Below are 16,294 nucleotides of genomic sequence, written 5' to 3'. Positions count from 1 at the left end.
GCGGGGCGCGGACCCTGGCGCGGGTCTCGCCCATGGGGGAACCAAGAGGGCGCCAGTGGGTGGGAATCCCCGCAGCCGCGGGCGGGGGGCTGCGCATGGTGGACCGCGCCTCTCCTTCCCACCCTGCTGGAAGCTCTGGAACACCCTCGCGCTGTCACCTGCGGGCGGGGGTGCGGGCTGGAAAGAAGAAGCCCCCTGCGTCCCAGTCGGCTGAAAGACCGGAGAAAGTTTCTGATTGGTTTGGAACCCATTTGGGTTTCTGAAACTGTTCCTATAATTAAAGTGTTGCGGGCAGGATCGTGGAGTCCGATTGCCGTTCGGTGCGCCCTGCCGGAGGTTGGGGGTCAGCGAAAAAGGCCATCACGAAGCGGGCTGAGGTTGGGAGGAAGCCAACCAAGAAAACTGATCTCGATGTTAAACGGTGTTCCTCGAAGAGGAAGCTGAAAAGCATCGAGTCTAGAAAAAAATGTTTGTCTCAGCCTTAAGACTCTTGGGAAGGCAAAGTTGAGTGGGACCACTGGTTCTTAACCTTTTTTGAGTTACAAGGAATTTTTAGCAACTGAGGCAAAATGAGACAAAAGCACAGTCTCACATAACCTGGGTAAGAGGTTCACGAGCCACCTACAAGGCCAGGGACACTGTCAATGTCTTCCTTCCACAAATGATGAAATCGAGGCCCTGGAAAGTGAGGGCTCTGGCAAGATTTTGTTCGGTTTGCTTTTTCTCCGAAGATCTGGCATGTTTGGAAAAGACACTCCACAGGTCTGGGCAGCACCAGGCATAGGATACCAGTTTGCTAGAGACCCAGCCCAGGGCCCTTTCTCCCAGCCCCAGGCACATTCCTCCTTGATCTTCACCACCCAATTGAAGCAGCTTCTTCCAAGAAAAAAGAAAGGCAAATCTCCTTTCAGGACAAAGTTACACAGCCTGCACCACCTCATCCTCTAGGTCACCTCCCTAGTGTGACCTGGAATTTCCCTGCTGTTTAGCCAACCCCACTGTTCCCATCTGTGTGCACTTTCTCAAGACTCACAAAGTTCACAAACTTTATAGAGAGACAAACCCCAGGGAGATGGTTCTTGCTCCAGTTTCATCCTAAATGCTAAAAGAAATGATCAGGCTTCTCATTATTTATGTAGGGGTTCCCTTCAGCTGAGTGGACCAGAGATGCAGCTTTGAAGAGGTCAGATTCTTGCCTTAATACCCTAGGCCTGAATGTTGTTCTGATGGACTGCTGAGTTAGTCCTTGCAAGCTCTTAAGTGATTTCCCTGTTTGTGAATCAAAGAGGAATATTTCAGGCAGCATGTGGCAAAACCTATGTAAGCAATTGCACCTAAGAATCTTGAGGGAGTCTTTTAATTTCAAAGAAAGTTGCTATTAATAAGACTTAGAAATACTTATTATAAGGTAACCAGGTAATATTCCAAAAAAGGGAGAGCCACAGAAACACTTTAAATTTCTGTACTGTGGTCACTGAACTTTGTGACAGCATCATTTTAGCTTCTTAACCCAACTGCTTATCTCAAGAAAATTCATTTTCAAGTTGAGGCTGAAACTGTTACCCATTTTTCTTACATTCTTGGATAACCTTCACAGACAGCATACAGCTATCCTAAGACATCTGTTTATTTTCATGAGGGACAGTGTGAGTCTTAGACTGAAGCAAGGAGAAGTTGTCTTAAGTCTGTGCCTCTCATTCTCCTGGAAGAAGTGAGTTCCTTAGGGTAGCAGTGGCCCTGAAACCAGCAGAGCTTTTTACAGTGCCCAAGATCCTGTTTCAGTGGGTCTCAGGTAGGGCTGGGATGGAAGCTTTAAAAGTTCTTAAGTTGATTCTAAATCCCAACTGGGTAGTGAATCACCAGTTTAAAGCAGAGGATAGAGAAATTGAGCAACTTTTCGGTTTTCTTCCGACTCAGGAAATTACACTGTTGCCACTTAAGTTGAATTATTTAGAGTTACCAGATTATTAGATACGCTTGCATGGAGTATGATCGCGGAAGCATATACGTAAGCAAATGCCTCTTTGGATTATGCTGCTCTCTTGTTCATTTCCTTTGACAGAACTGAAATTATTGTTCTGTAAGAGACTGAAGTTTGCCAGTCCTCAGCCTCACAACAAATAATCAAGTTCAGCCAGGCCTTGAAACTTAAAGTTTTAAAAGAGTTAAAATATCATAAGTTAAAATATTCCTTGAGAAAATTTTAAAAGTTTAGGTTGGAGAAGATCATTGAAATACAGACCAAGATGTTTTCTGTCCTTGATCTTCCCACTCTGTTCTGTTCTGTCTGAGGGTATAGGTTCTCTGTAAGGATTAGGTTTCTTCTTAGAAAAACTATTTTATTTGGACCTGAATTCTGAAATTTCAGAAGCTGACCTCTAAGGCTCTAAGACATGTACTTTGTGGTGCTTAACCTTCTAAAGCTTCCTTCTCATGGACTGAGTGGATATGTACAGTTTGGTTCCTGCAGTATCTGAGCACACAGATATAGAATAGAATGGAGGATTCTGGTATTTATAACAGATAACCTATTACATGGTGACTGCTAGCTCCAGGTCATTCCCTTCAGCTGTACACCTTGAACAGGAAAAGGCGGAGGCCTCTGACCAGAATGGCGTCTTTTACTACAAAGGTCAGACTGTAATGTACGCCCAGGAGGATTGTGCATCATCATAGTTTGGTCCCACTTTGCAAATTGTTTATCACTATGGGCAAAAGTATCTAGTTAACATGTGGATGTTGAAATGTATTAACTGATGTTTGTGTTTATCAGAAAAGGGCATTAAGACAAACAAACAAACATTGTGCAGTACTGGTTTATGGCTGAGTAGCCCACTGTAAATTCCTAGATTGGAATGATAATCTTGCTTTACTACATGTGCCTACACATCCTTCACCTCTGCTATGCTCGTAACTAACAAGGGCCGTACTGTATTTCCATCCTATTTTCTCCTTGGTTTTTTGTGCGTTAGTTTTTTAAAAAACTATTCTTCAGTGTGTGGCCTATCTTTTAAGGAGTTCTCTGCTTACCCTGTTGTATTTTGCTCTCCTCTGAATGGCCAGGATGAGATTGAAAGCGCATTCTACTCCTCTCTTAGACAGCTGTATAAGACAGAGGCAGTGGCTGCTCCTAATGACCTTCATTAATGGATTGAATACTTGATGCCCCAGAGGAAACAGAAGTTTCCTGGTTAAGATCAAGCCAAGAATTAGATGGCAGTTCTTTTTCTTCTTTTTTAAAAACTTTAAGCACTTTGGGGTCAGAGGGATAAATAACCTAGCTCCTGCTGTCAAAAAGTTGTGTTCTAAATGGAAAATAAGTTGTAAATCATGAAAACTTAAATATCTGCTTGCATGTGTGCTAAGTTGCTTCAGTCATGACTGACTCTTCATGACCCTATGGACTGTAGCCCACCAGGCTCCTCTGTCCATGGGATTCTCCAGGCAACAGTACTGGAATGGGTTGCCATGCCCGCCTCCAAGAGATCTTCCTGACCCAGGGATCGAACCCTTGTCTTTTATGTCTCCTGCATTGGCAGGCAGATTCTTTACCACTAGCGCCAGCTGTTCAAAATAACTAAACAGAGAGCCTTCTCAGATTATGCTTTTGCCTGTAGTGTTAGACTATGCATCTTATATTATTTAAAAAACCCGCTAGGTTTTCTCACATTATTTCCTTCAGCAAATATTTATTCAGTGTCTTCCATGGGCCAGGCCTGAACACGCAACTGAGCTCTCAGCCCTAGAGGAGCTCACAGGCTTGTGGGGGAAGCCACATAATCAACAAGTAGCCACATCACACAGTTCGGACCTGTTTTCCAGAAAAGAACACATTCTGTCTAAAGCTGAGTTCACCAAGGAGATGATATAAAATATCACTTGGAAGCATTTTTCTCTCGCCATCTTGATAAACATTTCTTAAAGATTTCTTTCACCATCTTGGTAAGCTTGTACTTTTTTTTGACTTACAAGTGAGGGAAGAGTCTTCAGTGAGCCAGAGAAATCCATTTTATGGCGTGAACTGCAGTTAAAAATGTAGGCTTAAATTGTTGCCCTTTGCCTGTGGTTCTCTATTCTTGGTGGGGAAAATGGTTCAGGCCCAGAGAATGGATATTATTTAGGAGATAATATTTGTGTCCTGTTAGTCATCAATGTCATTCCATTTTTCTCAGTATCTAAGTAAAAGTGATAAAACATGGAAGCAAGGACTAATCAGAATTTAATCTTTTTCAGAAGCTGAGAAGAAAGCACCCTGTCCTGGACTTGGCTTGTTTTACACATTACTGTCTGCGTTCCTTTTCTCAGTGGGCTCCTTATTTGTTAAAAAAGTGCAAGACATCCACGCTGTAGAAATTAGTGCTTTCCGATGTGTGTTCCAAATGCTAATCATTATCCCTTGCATAATATACAGAAAGTAAGTATTTCTTACCTGTCAAGTAGAAAGTATTAATAAATGTTTGTAAATCTTTTGACCTGCTTGAATCATCTACTCTCCAGCATCTGCTTTATCACTCTCATAGATTTACCAGTCCTCATACCCTTTGGCTCAGATTAATGAAAAGTCACAAGGATCCACCCATAGAAGTTGCTCTCATAAGCACAAACCACATGCCCAATAAAGGAGGGGAAAGAGATTCAGTTATTCACCAGCCCCTATTTTGAGAACAATGCTTTCCTTGTACAATTCCCCCCATCTTGTACCACCCTCCCTCTTTCCTTTGGCATAACTAGTATTTGGAAGAGAAAAGTAAACGAGAGGAAATAGTAGTGTCTCCTGGTGTCAGAGGTTTCTTTAAGTATAACAGGCTGTTCTCCAAACAGGGCAGACAGAAAGTTACAATAATAATATTTCGATCTTCCCACTAGGGTGCCATGGGAAAGATGTAAGGAGAGCTTAAGAAAGGCTTTCTGTAAAAAAAAAAAATTTAAATAATTACTTTATTGCCAAAAAATGCTGACCATCATCTGAGCCTTCAGCAAGTCCTAATCTTTTCACTGGTGAAGGGTCTTCCTTCATGTTGATGACTGCTGACTGTGCGGGGTGGTAGTTGCTAAAGGTCAAGGTGACTGTGGCAATTTCTTAAAGTAAGACAGCAGTGAAGTTTGCCACATCAGCTGACTCTCTGAGAAAGGCCTTTTCAACTCCTTTCTTGTTCAGTGTCCTTATCTGCAAACTGGAGAGAATGATACCCTTTGTCCTCAACCCTATATGAAAACTGTATTCCCCATCCTTACTGTCTTCTCCCCGGCCAGCCTCTCTTCCCCTTCCATGTGGACCCCATCCACACACCCTCCCCAGGTTAAAATTATGGCTCACCCACGCTGTTATAACCTCTGCACACCCCTGTGTACTTAGACACCTGGGAAGAGGGGCTATTGGGTTCCTGGTGGCAGTTTGCCTCTTTGTCTCTTTGGGTAAAGATGCTTTAACTCCAAATTAAAAGTTTCAGTCACTTGCTACCGAAGTCTCCTTGTATCTATCACTCAGCACAGATTTATTTAGAATTGTTTCACTCCTATCCCAAGTTTTGGGTGAAAAAGGTGAAAATCCAGTAAGAGCAAAAATATTATCAGAAATTCCCGTGTCGGTGTGGACAAGTCACAGTATTTTAGGAACTGATGGTGGGTACGACTTAAGGAATGTTGAAGGGTGGCAACAGACCATTGATGTGAATACCATCATGCTGTCCATTTTGGAATAAAAGTACTGGGAGGAAGGTGCTTAGAAAAATTTTCTTACATTGCTGGCACTCATCTCTTTTGACCCCTTTTACGTTCCACTATCATGGAAAAAACTCAGCTTCTCAAAGTATGGATCAAAGGTGACTACACTTTGATTTCTAACTCCAGAGACCCAGGGGTCCCTCTATCAAGTCTAGATGCTGTTCTAAAAAGGCCAGCTCTGTAACAGACCAGTGAGCCGCACCTAGGCAGGAACTTACACAGTGCCCTGCTTTGTAAATATTTAATTAAAAAGCATTTGAGCAGCAGTTACTATACTTATCCAGATGCTACAGTTTCTTTTCCAGTGTATTTTAACTCTTTTCCTAAGGAGAACAGTGAAAAGTTGTCTCATACTCAGTAGCTAAAATAAACTTTAGCATTGCTTCAGCTTTAACAGAAGAAACTCATTAAGACTGCAAATGCACACTTGCATTCCCAAGTTTTCTTATATAGGGCAGCTAAATAATGAAATTGTACCTATTATAAAAATAACACTTTTTCATTGTAAAAAGTTTGGAGAAAATAAATATAAAGAAGAAAAATTACCTATGAGTCCACCTGTTTAAGGTATAACCACAATGAACATTTCAGTATATTTTCCTTTTTGTCTTTTTTTACAAGCATATATCAATACATAGGGAAAATACTATATTTGCTGAATTATAATTATACTATTTATGTCTTATTTTTGCTTGTACTGTGAACACTTTGATGTCATTAGTTATACTTAGGAAACACTTTGTAAAAGGTATATTATAATAGTGTAGACATAATTAATATACCATTTCCTTGTTTTTGAAAGTAAAGACTTTTAAGATAATGTTTAAGAATGTAATTTGAAAACAAATGTCAAGTCCATTTAATATTCATTCGTTCCTTTGAATTTACAGAACTGGGTTTATAGGCCCCAAAGGTCAACGAATCTACCTGCTCCTCAGAGGAGTCCTTGGTTCTAACGCCATGATCCTTTTGTACTATGCCTACCAGCTGACGTCTCTCGCAGATGCCACAGTTATCTCCTTTAGCTGCCCGGTGTTCACCTCTATAATTGCTTGCATATTTCTCAAGGAAAAATACAGCCCCTGGGACGCCCTCTTCACTGCCTTCACCATCACTGGAGTGATACTGATCGTGAGGCCACCATTTTTGTTCGGTTCTGAAGTCGTGGAGGCGGATAAAGACTATTCAGTTCACGTGAAGGGCGCTTTGGTGGCCCTTGCGCATGCTGTGTTAGCTGCCATGACTCTGGTTATCCTCAGAAAAATAGGGACATCTGTGGACTACATATTGAGCATTTGGTATTATGTAATCTTTGGCCTCATCGAGTGTGTCATTGTCCTTTCTATTTTAGGAGAATGGCGTCTTCCGCACTGTGGGTTGGACAGGCTATTTCTCATACTAATTGGGATGTTTGGTTTGGGAGGTCAGATGTTTCTGGCAAAAGCCCTTCAGATAGAAAAGGCAGGGCCAGTAGCATTAATGAGGACCATGGATGTGGTCTTTGCTTTTATCTTTCAGATTATTTTCTTTAATGACATGCCATCATGGTGGACAGTGGGTGGCTCCCTATGCGTCATAGCCAGTAATACTGGAGCAGCCATTCGTAAATGGTGCCAGAGTACCAAATAAAGCATCACTGCCGAAATGTGTATTTTTTAAAAGTACACCGTCACCCAGTTTAGACACATAGTGGACACACACACACCTGGAAAATCTGCATTTACTTCATTGATTATATTTAATACATTTTATAAAGTATCATCTTTAATTAGTTGAGAATAAGCCAGTCAGTTGGGTGTAGCAGTGATTTCTTTGGTCAATTATTTTTGGTTTTGGCTTTTTGTTGTTGTTGGGGTGGCATTGGTAGGCGTTGATAAGAGGATACATCATTCATTGAAGAAAAACTGCACAATTTTTGACTCTAAGTATAAATTATGTAATTTTTAGAAGTGTATTTTTGGTATTGATGGGATATAGATGGGAGGAAACTTTTAGATTCTCTTTCAGCAGTGTAGAGGCTGAAAAACTTACTGATAATAATGCTGCTATATAGTTAGTCTTATGCTGAGAATTCATTTGAAATGTAATCCCATTTAGGAGGCCAAAGCTGAAACTTGGAGTAGGTGCCTACTTAATGGTATTAATAAAACAAATGAATTAGCCTTATTTTCAAGGCTTTTATAAACAATTGTCATTCTTTTAACCCGTATTTGTGCCTTTTCACTTTAATGCTAAAACTTTTATGCATAAACTTAAAAAAAAAATCTTCCCATCACCAAATCTGGCTAATAGTTTTCTGTTTTAGTGGCATTAGCAACTGTAGCTACATTCTGTAATTATAATTGTCCGGTGTTTTTTTTTTGAAACACCCCTAAATTTTTCTTAACCTTAAAAGATTTTAGGTGTTTAAAAATCATAAGAAAGAAATCTTGGCATGACCAGTATGCACATTTCCATTCTGAAGTGTTTTCCCTATAATAGAAATGTGATTTTCTATAAATTTTCTTTGAATTTATGGTGTGATGCCAAATAAAATTTTCTCAGGGTTTTATTCACTTTAACCATAGGAAACCGATGAGATTTTACCTTTTCACATTACAAAAACCATAGTTCCTTATGGTTCACCCTATTAAGATACCTCTCTTACTTTCTAAACCAAATACTTAAGGGACTTTGGAGTATATTTTTTAAATTACTTTTTAAAATATAGTAATCCTAGTAAACTTATTTTTATAGTCTTTTTCCCTTATGGGATTTTATATAATAATGCTTCATGTTATATATTAAATGTAAAGACCTGTGAATCCACAATTAATTGAGTTTTGTAATTTCTTGAAAAAAAAAAATCACTGTTAAATTCTAGTATATCAGTATGATCTTAAGTGTCAGTGCTGAACCATGATACTATCCTCATGAGTTCAAACAACACATTTTATGTCTGGAATTTCATCAGGCCAGTATTCTGTAGTTAAAGAGAGAATGTAATATTTAGGAGAACTTGAGAGGTTAATCAGGAAATAGAGAGTACATACTAATGGTTCTTTGTCACAGTGAACCCTTTATTGGTGGGGCTTCAGCTCTTACTGTATCAGACCTAGCATCTGTTATTTTAAGCCTACAGATTTGAACGCTTATAGGCTCTTTCCCATTGTTTCATCATAAATCTGCCAAAGTAAGAAAGAACTTGGCTTCCAAGGTTTATGCCATGGTGAGAAACGATCTTTTCCAGTAGTTCCCGGAGGAAATTTTTGGCTTGCTGATCTTCCCAAATGCTTCCCACCAGACAAATCCTAAATGAAGTCTATTTAGGAGAGTCACACTATTATTATAACTTTAGCCTATTCTGCAGTATTCAAGTTTAAAGTTGCAGAACCATCATTTTGCAAGTATGTTAGATAATTATAGACTTGGAGCTTTTTAAGGCTCAAAGGTTAGAAATCCTCTTGTAGAAGACATACTCCATGGTTAGGGATGCTAGGGAGGGGACCTGCCCAAGATGGGTTTCCATGGTCTTATTTATCCCTCCTTTATTTCTACGGTAAAGTATGGAAAATAAACCACTGCTTGAGATATCTAAGGTTAATAAACTCTCAGGGATGCCTCTCCTGGTTCTCTACCTTGCACAATAAAAGAACCTATGAGACCTTGAAAGTTACATCCCTCTGGGCCTGTACATTTCAACAAAGTGGTTTAAGTGCTTGAATGTCACAATATATGACCAAAGTTGGAGAAAATGTTTCTTCTCCTGACTTTTACAGGGTGTGATTCTTAAACACTTTTATAATGTCCGAGTTATATACAAGGATATGTATTGTAACAATTGTGGGTGTGTATATTTTGCAAAGACATCAGTTCCTATATCTTGAAAAGGAAACTATTTTCATAAACTGCTTCTATTTTATAATTACTAATAAAATTAATATGAAAGAAAACTATATTTTGGTTTTAATGATTGTAGCATATGCTTAGTTAATATAACTTGTTTCTTTTTTTAATCCATGTGCATCAAAATGTATTTATTAAAGAGACTGACCTCTAGCCAGTTGTGATTTAGACTCAAGTTTCAAACTATTTATCTCTTTGATACTGTCACATCAAATCTAATGTCTCAAAAATAATCTTATGTTCCAGTGAGGCCTTCATTGTTCTAGTTCCTCAGATCTTGAAGCAGTTTCTGTTCCAACAGTAAGTCTTAGAGTGCTTTGTCTTCTTACTGTCTCATGAATTCTTCATCCTTTGCACTGCTGCTGTCTTAGTCCAAGACTTATCACCTCACACCTGAATTACCACAACAGTATCTTGGGTCTCTGCTTCTAGACTCTTTATTCCACTCAGATCCTTGTTCCACTGCCAGATTAATCTGCCTAAGGCCCTGCTTTCACTGTTACTCTGGTTTGCATGAAGGCATAACAATGCTTTTTTATACACCACATCACATTCAAATTATTCATCTGATCCCATTCCTACTTCTCCGGCTTGATTTCCCATGTCCCAAGACAAATTCCACGCTCTTGTCAGTCTCCCCACCAACTCCCACATTTGTCAAGAGATTCCTTCCTCTGTTTTGCGTGCTTGCTTTGCCTTCTAAAGCCTCTTAGCATCCAATGGCTCACCTGAGCCATTGTTTCTTCCACTATCTTCAGCTTCTCCCACTCATACTTCTCCATCTTGGAAGAGTGGATAAACCACTGGATTAGCCATCTGAAGATCTGGGGGTGGTGTCATCCCTTTCCATCTAGGCCCTTCCACTTAGTGTCCTTGAGCCTGTTTTCCTCATTTGCTTCAATTATTAAGTGCAAAAATATTACCTGCTCCAACCCATGTTACAAATAAGCATCATAGAAGACTTGTAGGCCACAAAGGAAGACAAAAACACTAAAGTACTGAACTGTGGTTACTATAGCAGAGTTGAGTATTCACTTCCTATTCAAAATGATGCCTAGCCCAGGGTCCTTCCCCTCTGAGCAGCCTCACCAGGAATGGTATGAACAGTCTTCTTGATCACAAACCTTATTTGGCCCTCTCCTGCTGGCACAGAATTCTACTGTTGGAGAGCTCTAATTTCCTGGTGACATGCCCAGGAAGGGCTGCCAAGGGTCACCGGCCTTTTAATCTTACTCATAGGTGTTGCCACCTTTCCAGTTCTGACTTTAGCTCTGTTAATATTGCACTTGGCTTTGACTGGGGCTGGGGAGGGTGCTGTTAAGCCTGATTCTCTGTGTGTTTCACATGCAGTATTTGTCAAACTCAGCATGGCTCTTCTAGCCTCTTATCTTTTCAGCCAGTAGGCATAATTAATCTACTGAGGGTAATTTAGTGGGAAGAGAGCCAGATCTCTTTGACAACATGCTGGCCTCCAGTGTAGGTGTATGGCACCATGGTCAGTACTGGACATGGGGATTTGGTAATTACAGTGTAGGCTGGGCAGCCTGAGCACTACTCTAAGCACACTGTTACATGATCCCTTTGGTCCCTTATATCAAATCTAATACAGCTACCGTATTCACTTAAAGTTCTGCAAGATGCCCCATCAGGGACCCTCTGTGATCCATAAAGACCCATTCAAGTTTTAGCCTATTTGAACACCAGGCTTGGAAAACCAGTTCACAAACAGCCCATGAACCTTGGCACTGCCCATCATTTCCTGGAAATTGGAGGATTTATAGCAGGAGGGTAAGGAGCAGACATATTTGGTGTCAAGGTAAGGCAGAAAATGTTATACCATAGAAGTCCAGTCTACAAGAAAAGGTTCCAATGGGTTCCACTAGGTACTATGCTAACTGTCATCTACTGAGCCAGATTTGCAACAATATGAAACATGCTGTTTTTATCACTAAAAATATAGTTACTTTTCATAGGAATGTTGTTGTTGTTTAATCACTAAGTCATGTCCAACTGTTTTGCAACCCCATGGACTGTAGTCCTCCAGGCTCTGCTGTCCATGGAATTTTCCAGGCACAAATACTGGAGTGGGTTGCCATTTCTTTCTCCAGGGGATCTTCCCAACCCAAGGACTTAACCTATATCTCCTGCATTGGCAGATGGATTCTTTACCACTGAACCATCAGGGAAGCCAGAATGTTGTTTATATTAATTTGGAATTAAATAATAATATAATATACACATATTTATAATATAATTTATATATTATAAATTATATTAAGTAATGGAATTATTTTAAATAAATTTAAACTTTTTAGCTTTGCTTTTAAATATTGTTATATACATATATATCTCTCTCTCTCTCTCTCTCCCACATAAACCAGAAGTTCTTTGGAGTCCTCAGAAATGTTTAAGAGAGTAAAGGGGTGCGGCACCAAAAATTTTTTGGCCCATGGTCATTGGTAGTGGTGGTGGTGGCTTAGTTGCTAAGTCCTGGTCAATTCATTGGACCCCATGGACTGTAGCCCACCAGGCTTCTCTGTCCAGGGGATTTACCAAGCAAGCATACTGGAGTGAGTTGCCATTTCCTTCTCCAGGGAATTTTCCTGACCCAGGGATCTAACCCAGTATTGCTTGTAGATTCTTTACTGACTGAGCCACCAGGGAAGCCCATTACCAAATTGTCTCTGTTACTTTCTGTATATGTACTTTGGTTTCTTTGTATGTGCACTTTAGAAAAATCAGAAGATTTTGATACTCTGCAGCATAGTACTTGCATCCATACAACTTCTACAAAGGGCAGTTTGACAGCATCAATTAATTTACGGACACATGTTATTTTTTCACCCAGAAATTCCATTTTGGGAATTTGAATTACATACATTTATAATTATAGGAATTGAAGATATACTTTCTGTAAAATGATATATGCAAGATTATTTATTACAACATTACTTAAAAGCAAAAAACAGAACTAGCCTGAATGTTCCTCAGTAGGGTACTAGTTAAATAAGCAATGGTACATACACAAAATAAAATGCATTGAAAGTAAATTAAGGGAGAGCAAGGGAGCTTTACATGCATAGATGTGAGATGTGGGATAATCTTCAAGATTAAGTGAAAAAGCAAGATTCAGATAGTAGTAGAGTATAAGATCAATTGTATAAAAAGAGGGTAAACAATATTTTAGGAAGAGATACATGAATTTGGTAACACTGGTTGCCTTTAGGGAGAAGAAACTGGTGGCTGAAGATCAGGGTGGAAATGAGATTTTTCATTGCATCCCCTTTTATACCTTTTGAATTTTGAGCTATGTGAATATATAATGTAGTCCACCAATAAAATAGAAAATAAAGCTGATAGAACAAAATCAAAAAGATGACATGACATAAAGAATAGAAAGGAGGGAATGATAGAATAGAGATATGCATGTATGCATGCATGCATACATATGTAGAGAAACGTTTACTGTTTTAATCTGATTTATCACCTGGCTATGATTACTGACTTCCTTTTGCTTTCTCCTCTTTTCCTTATCTAGCTTGCAAGCCAGACTTTAATTTCCATATGTTCCACAACTGAAGAAAATACAAAAGGAAAATCTGAATTTCCCTTAGATTCAAAAAAACATTGCCCAGCCCAGAGCCAAATATCTGACTTTCCACAGCACCAAAATTATTTTTACATGGAAAGGAAACTAGTATTTATTAAACATGTCCCATCCAGGCCAAGAGCTTCTTGATCTTTGCCTCATTCAATCCTTGCCAACTCTGGGAGATGGGTTGGTTGGGAAATTAAAGTTCAAAGAGGTTGAAGGGGATCACCTACTAGTAAACTCCAGCACTCTCACTAGTAAATGATGGGACTGAGTCACTGCCCTAGGTCAGCCTGATCCGAAAGACCTTGACCTTTCCAGTCCCCATATTACCTAACTAGCTGGAAAAGAATCAGGACAGAAACGCTGTAGTGCTTGCCACCACAGTGAAAGGACTACTTCTTGACTTTGGGATTTGGAGGTATGTATACCCTTCTCCTACCTCCTCTTCTCTCACACAGCAAGAGGCGGATGTGAAATATAGAAGGTGGTGACAACACTGCATATATTTTAGTTTTATTTCTTTCAATCCATTAATCAATAGTTATTGAGCAGTAGCCATATACAATCACGAAACAAGGAAGCATCAAATATTGCTAAGCCGTCAAAATGGTCAAGATGACATGCAAACATGACATATATACGTACCATGTAATCAGAGCACCTGGGCTACAGCAAGATACTGCCCAAGGACCTGAAAATGAGGTAGTCTCCTGAGGTCTCAAAGCAGGGAAGAACAGAGCTGTATACAGAGCTGAACCTCGGGCCAGCCACATTTAGCCATAACTTCCCTAGAGATACTCAGAACATTTTTTAGGTTGTAACACACCAGTCAGAAGGGCTGGCCAGCCTCAGAAGCAGGAAAGGAAGGTGGCTGTGGCAGGCATGTTCACATAGTAGAGATGGGACACACTGAGATGGTGCATCCCAGTTTTTCTCCCTAAAGTACCCCAATAGCTGACAAGAGTATGGAGGCATAGCTATAATCACAGCAACAATAACCAGTACCCTTTATTTTGTTTTTCATGTGTAACCTTCTGTCATGCTTTTTTTTTTTTTTTTTAAATTTTTTATTTGGCTATATTGGGGCTTAGCTGCAGCATGTGGGGTCTTTAGTTGTTGCATGGGATGCTGAGTTGCACCATATGGGATCTAGTTCCCTCATCAGGGATCAAACCTGGGCCCCCTGCCCTGGGAGCACAGAATTTTAGCCACTGGACCACCAGGGAAGTCCCCTAATTGGCTTATTGAGTCTTGCAACTCTGTGAGGAAGGCTATTTATTGTCATCACTTAATTGTTGAGGAAACAGAAGCTAGGAAAAGTTAAATGACTTGCCCAAGGGCATGTAGCTAATAAGTGGCAGAGCCTGGGTCTTAAAACCCTCCTCTGTCAAACCCCAACCCTCTGTTCTTGACTCTGCTACTCTACTGCTCACCCTAAGACTGAAGCTGCCCATCTCAAGCTCAAAAGTTCTTTGAGGCTTCATGCTTTTTAAAAAATATATGCAATTTTTGGCATCTTAATAATATACCTGAGTGTTTTGGTATAAGAATATTATTTTAAATTACCAATTTGGTCATTTAACTTTTTATTGCCCAAATTTCTAGTTATGAAGATGGGGCCTCTATTATGGTATTGCTGTCCTTCTAAGAAGAGGAAGAGACCAGAGCCCTCTCTCTCTACTGTGTAGGGATACAGCAAGAAGGCAGCTACCTGCAGGCCAGGAAGAAGGTCCTCTGTTAAGAACCAAATATACCAACACTTTTATCTTGGATTTCCTAGCCTCCAGAACTGTGAGAAGCCACCTTCATCTATGGTATTTTGTTATAGCAGTCTGAGCTGATGAAGATAATGTGTAATTTTAAATTTTCTGGTGGCCTTATTAAACAATGTAAAAAATAGGAAAAATTAATTTTAATAGTACATTTTATTTAACCCTGATGTATCCAAAATATTACCATTTCAACATGTGATCATTATAAAAAATTATTCATGAGGTATTGTATTAATACGTTTTGTGTGTGTGTGTGTTTATTTTTAATATAAATTTATTTATTTTAATTGCAGGCTAATTACTTTACAATATTGTATTGGTTTTGCCATACATCAACATGAATCCACCATGGGTGTACACGTGTTCCCCATCCTGAACCCCCCTTCCACCTCCCTCCCCATACCATCCCTCTGGGTCATCCCAGTGCACCAGCCCCGAGCAGCCTGTATCATGCATTGAACCTGGATTGGTGATTCGTTTCACATATGATATTATACATGTTTCAATGCCATTCTCCAAAATCACCCCACCCTCCCCGTCTCCCACAGAGTCCAAAAGACTGTTCTATACATCTGTGTCTCTTTTGCTGTCTCGCATACAGGGTTATCGTTACCATCTTTCTAAATTCCATATATATGCATTAGTATACTGTATTAGTGTTTTTCTTTCTGGCTTACTTCACTCTGTATAATAGGCTCCAGTTTCATCCACCTCATTAGAACTAATTCAAATGTATTCTTTTTAATGGCTGAGTAATACTCCATTGTGCATATATACCACAGCTTTCTTATCCGTTCGTCTGCTGATGGACATCTAGGTTGCTTCCATGTCCTGGCTATTATAAACAGTGCTGCAATGAACATTGGGGTACACGTGTCTCTTTCAATTCTGGTTTCCTCAGTGTGTATGCCTAGCAGTGGGATTGCTGGATCGTATGGCAGTTCTATTTCCAGTTTTTTAAGGAATCTCTACACTGTTCTCCATGGTGGCTGAACTAGTTTGCATTCCCACCAACAGTGTAAGAGAGTTCCCTTTTCTCCACACCCTCGCCAGCATTTATTGCTTGTAGACTTTTGGATAGCAGCCATTGTGACCGGTGTGAAATGGTACCTCGTTGTGGTTTTGATTTGCATTTCTCTGATAATGAGTGATGTTGAGAATCTTTTCATGTGTTTGTTAGCCATCTGTATGTCTTCTTTGGAGAAATGTCTGTTTAGTTCTTTGGCCCATTTTTTGATTGGGTTGTTTATTTTTCTGGAATTGAGCTGCAGGAGTTGCTTGTATATTTTTGAGATTAGTTGTTTGTCAGTTGCTTCAT

At 39.8% G+C, this 16,294-nt stretch overlaps 1 protein-coding gene across 2 annotated transcripts in view; it reads left to right on the top strand.

The window, feature by feature from the left end:
• SLC35G1 (solute carrier family 35, member G1) overlaps nt 1-9,659 on the top strand; it is a 10,013-nt gene extending 354 nt beyond the window's left edge. Inside the window, exons 2-3 of one of the 2 annotated variants that reach the window (XM_010842173.1) lie at nt 4,237-4,414; nt 6,615-9,659. In XM_010842173.1, coding sequence (XP_010840475.1) covers nt 4,237-4,414; nt 6,615-7,353 — 917 coding nt within the window. In that variant the 3' untranslated portion in view covers nt 7,354-9,659. Of the gene's footprint in view, nt 1-4,233; nt 4,415-6,614 lie in introns of both variants that reach the window. The other variant, XM_010842172.1, reaches the window with a different exon arrangement.
• The last annotated feature ends 6,635 nt before the right edge of the window (nt 9,660-16,294 follow it).

Source organism: Bison bison, unplaced genomic scaffold, assembly GCF_000754665.1.
Source record: "Bison bison bison isolate TAMUID 2011002044 unplaced genomic scaffold, Bison_UMD1.0 scf7180017864172, whole genome shotgun sequence".
Taxonomy (NCBI): Eukaryota; Metazoa; Chordata; class Mammalia; order Artiodactyla; family Bovidae; genus Bison; species Bison bison.
This window is presented reverse-complemented; position numbering and strand designations above follow the sequence as displayed.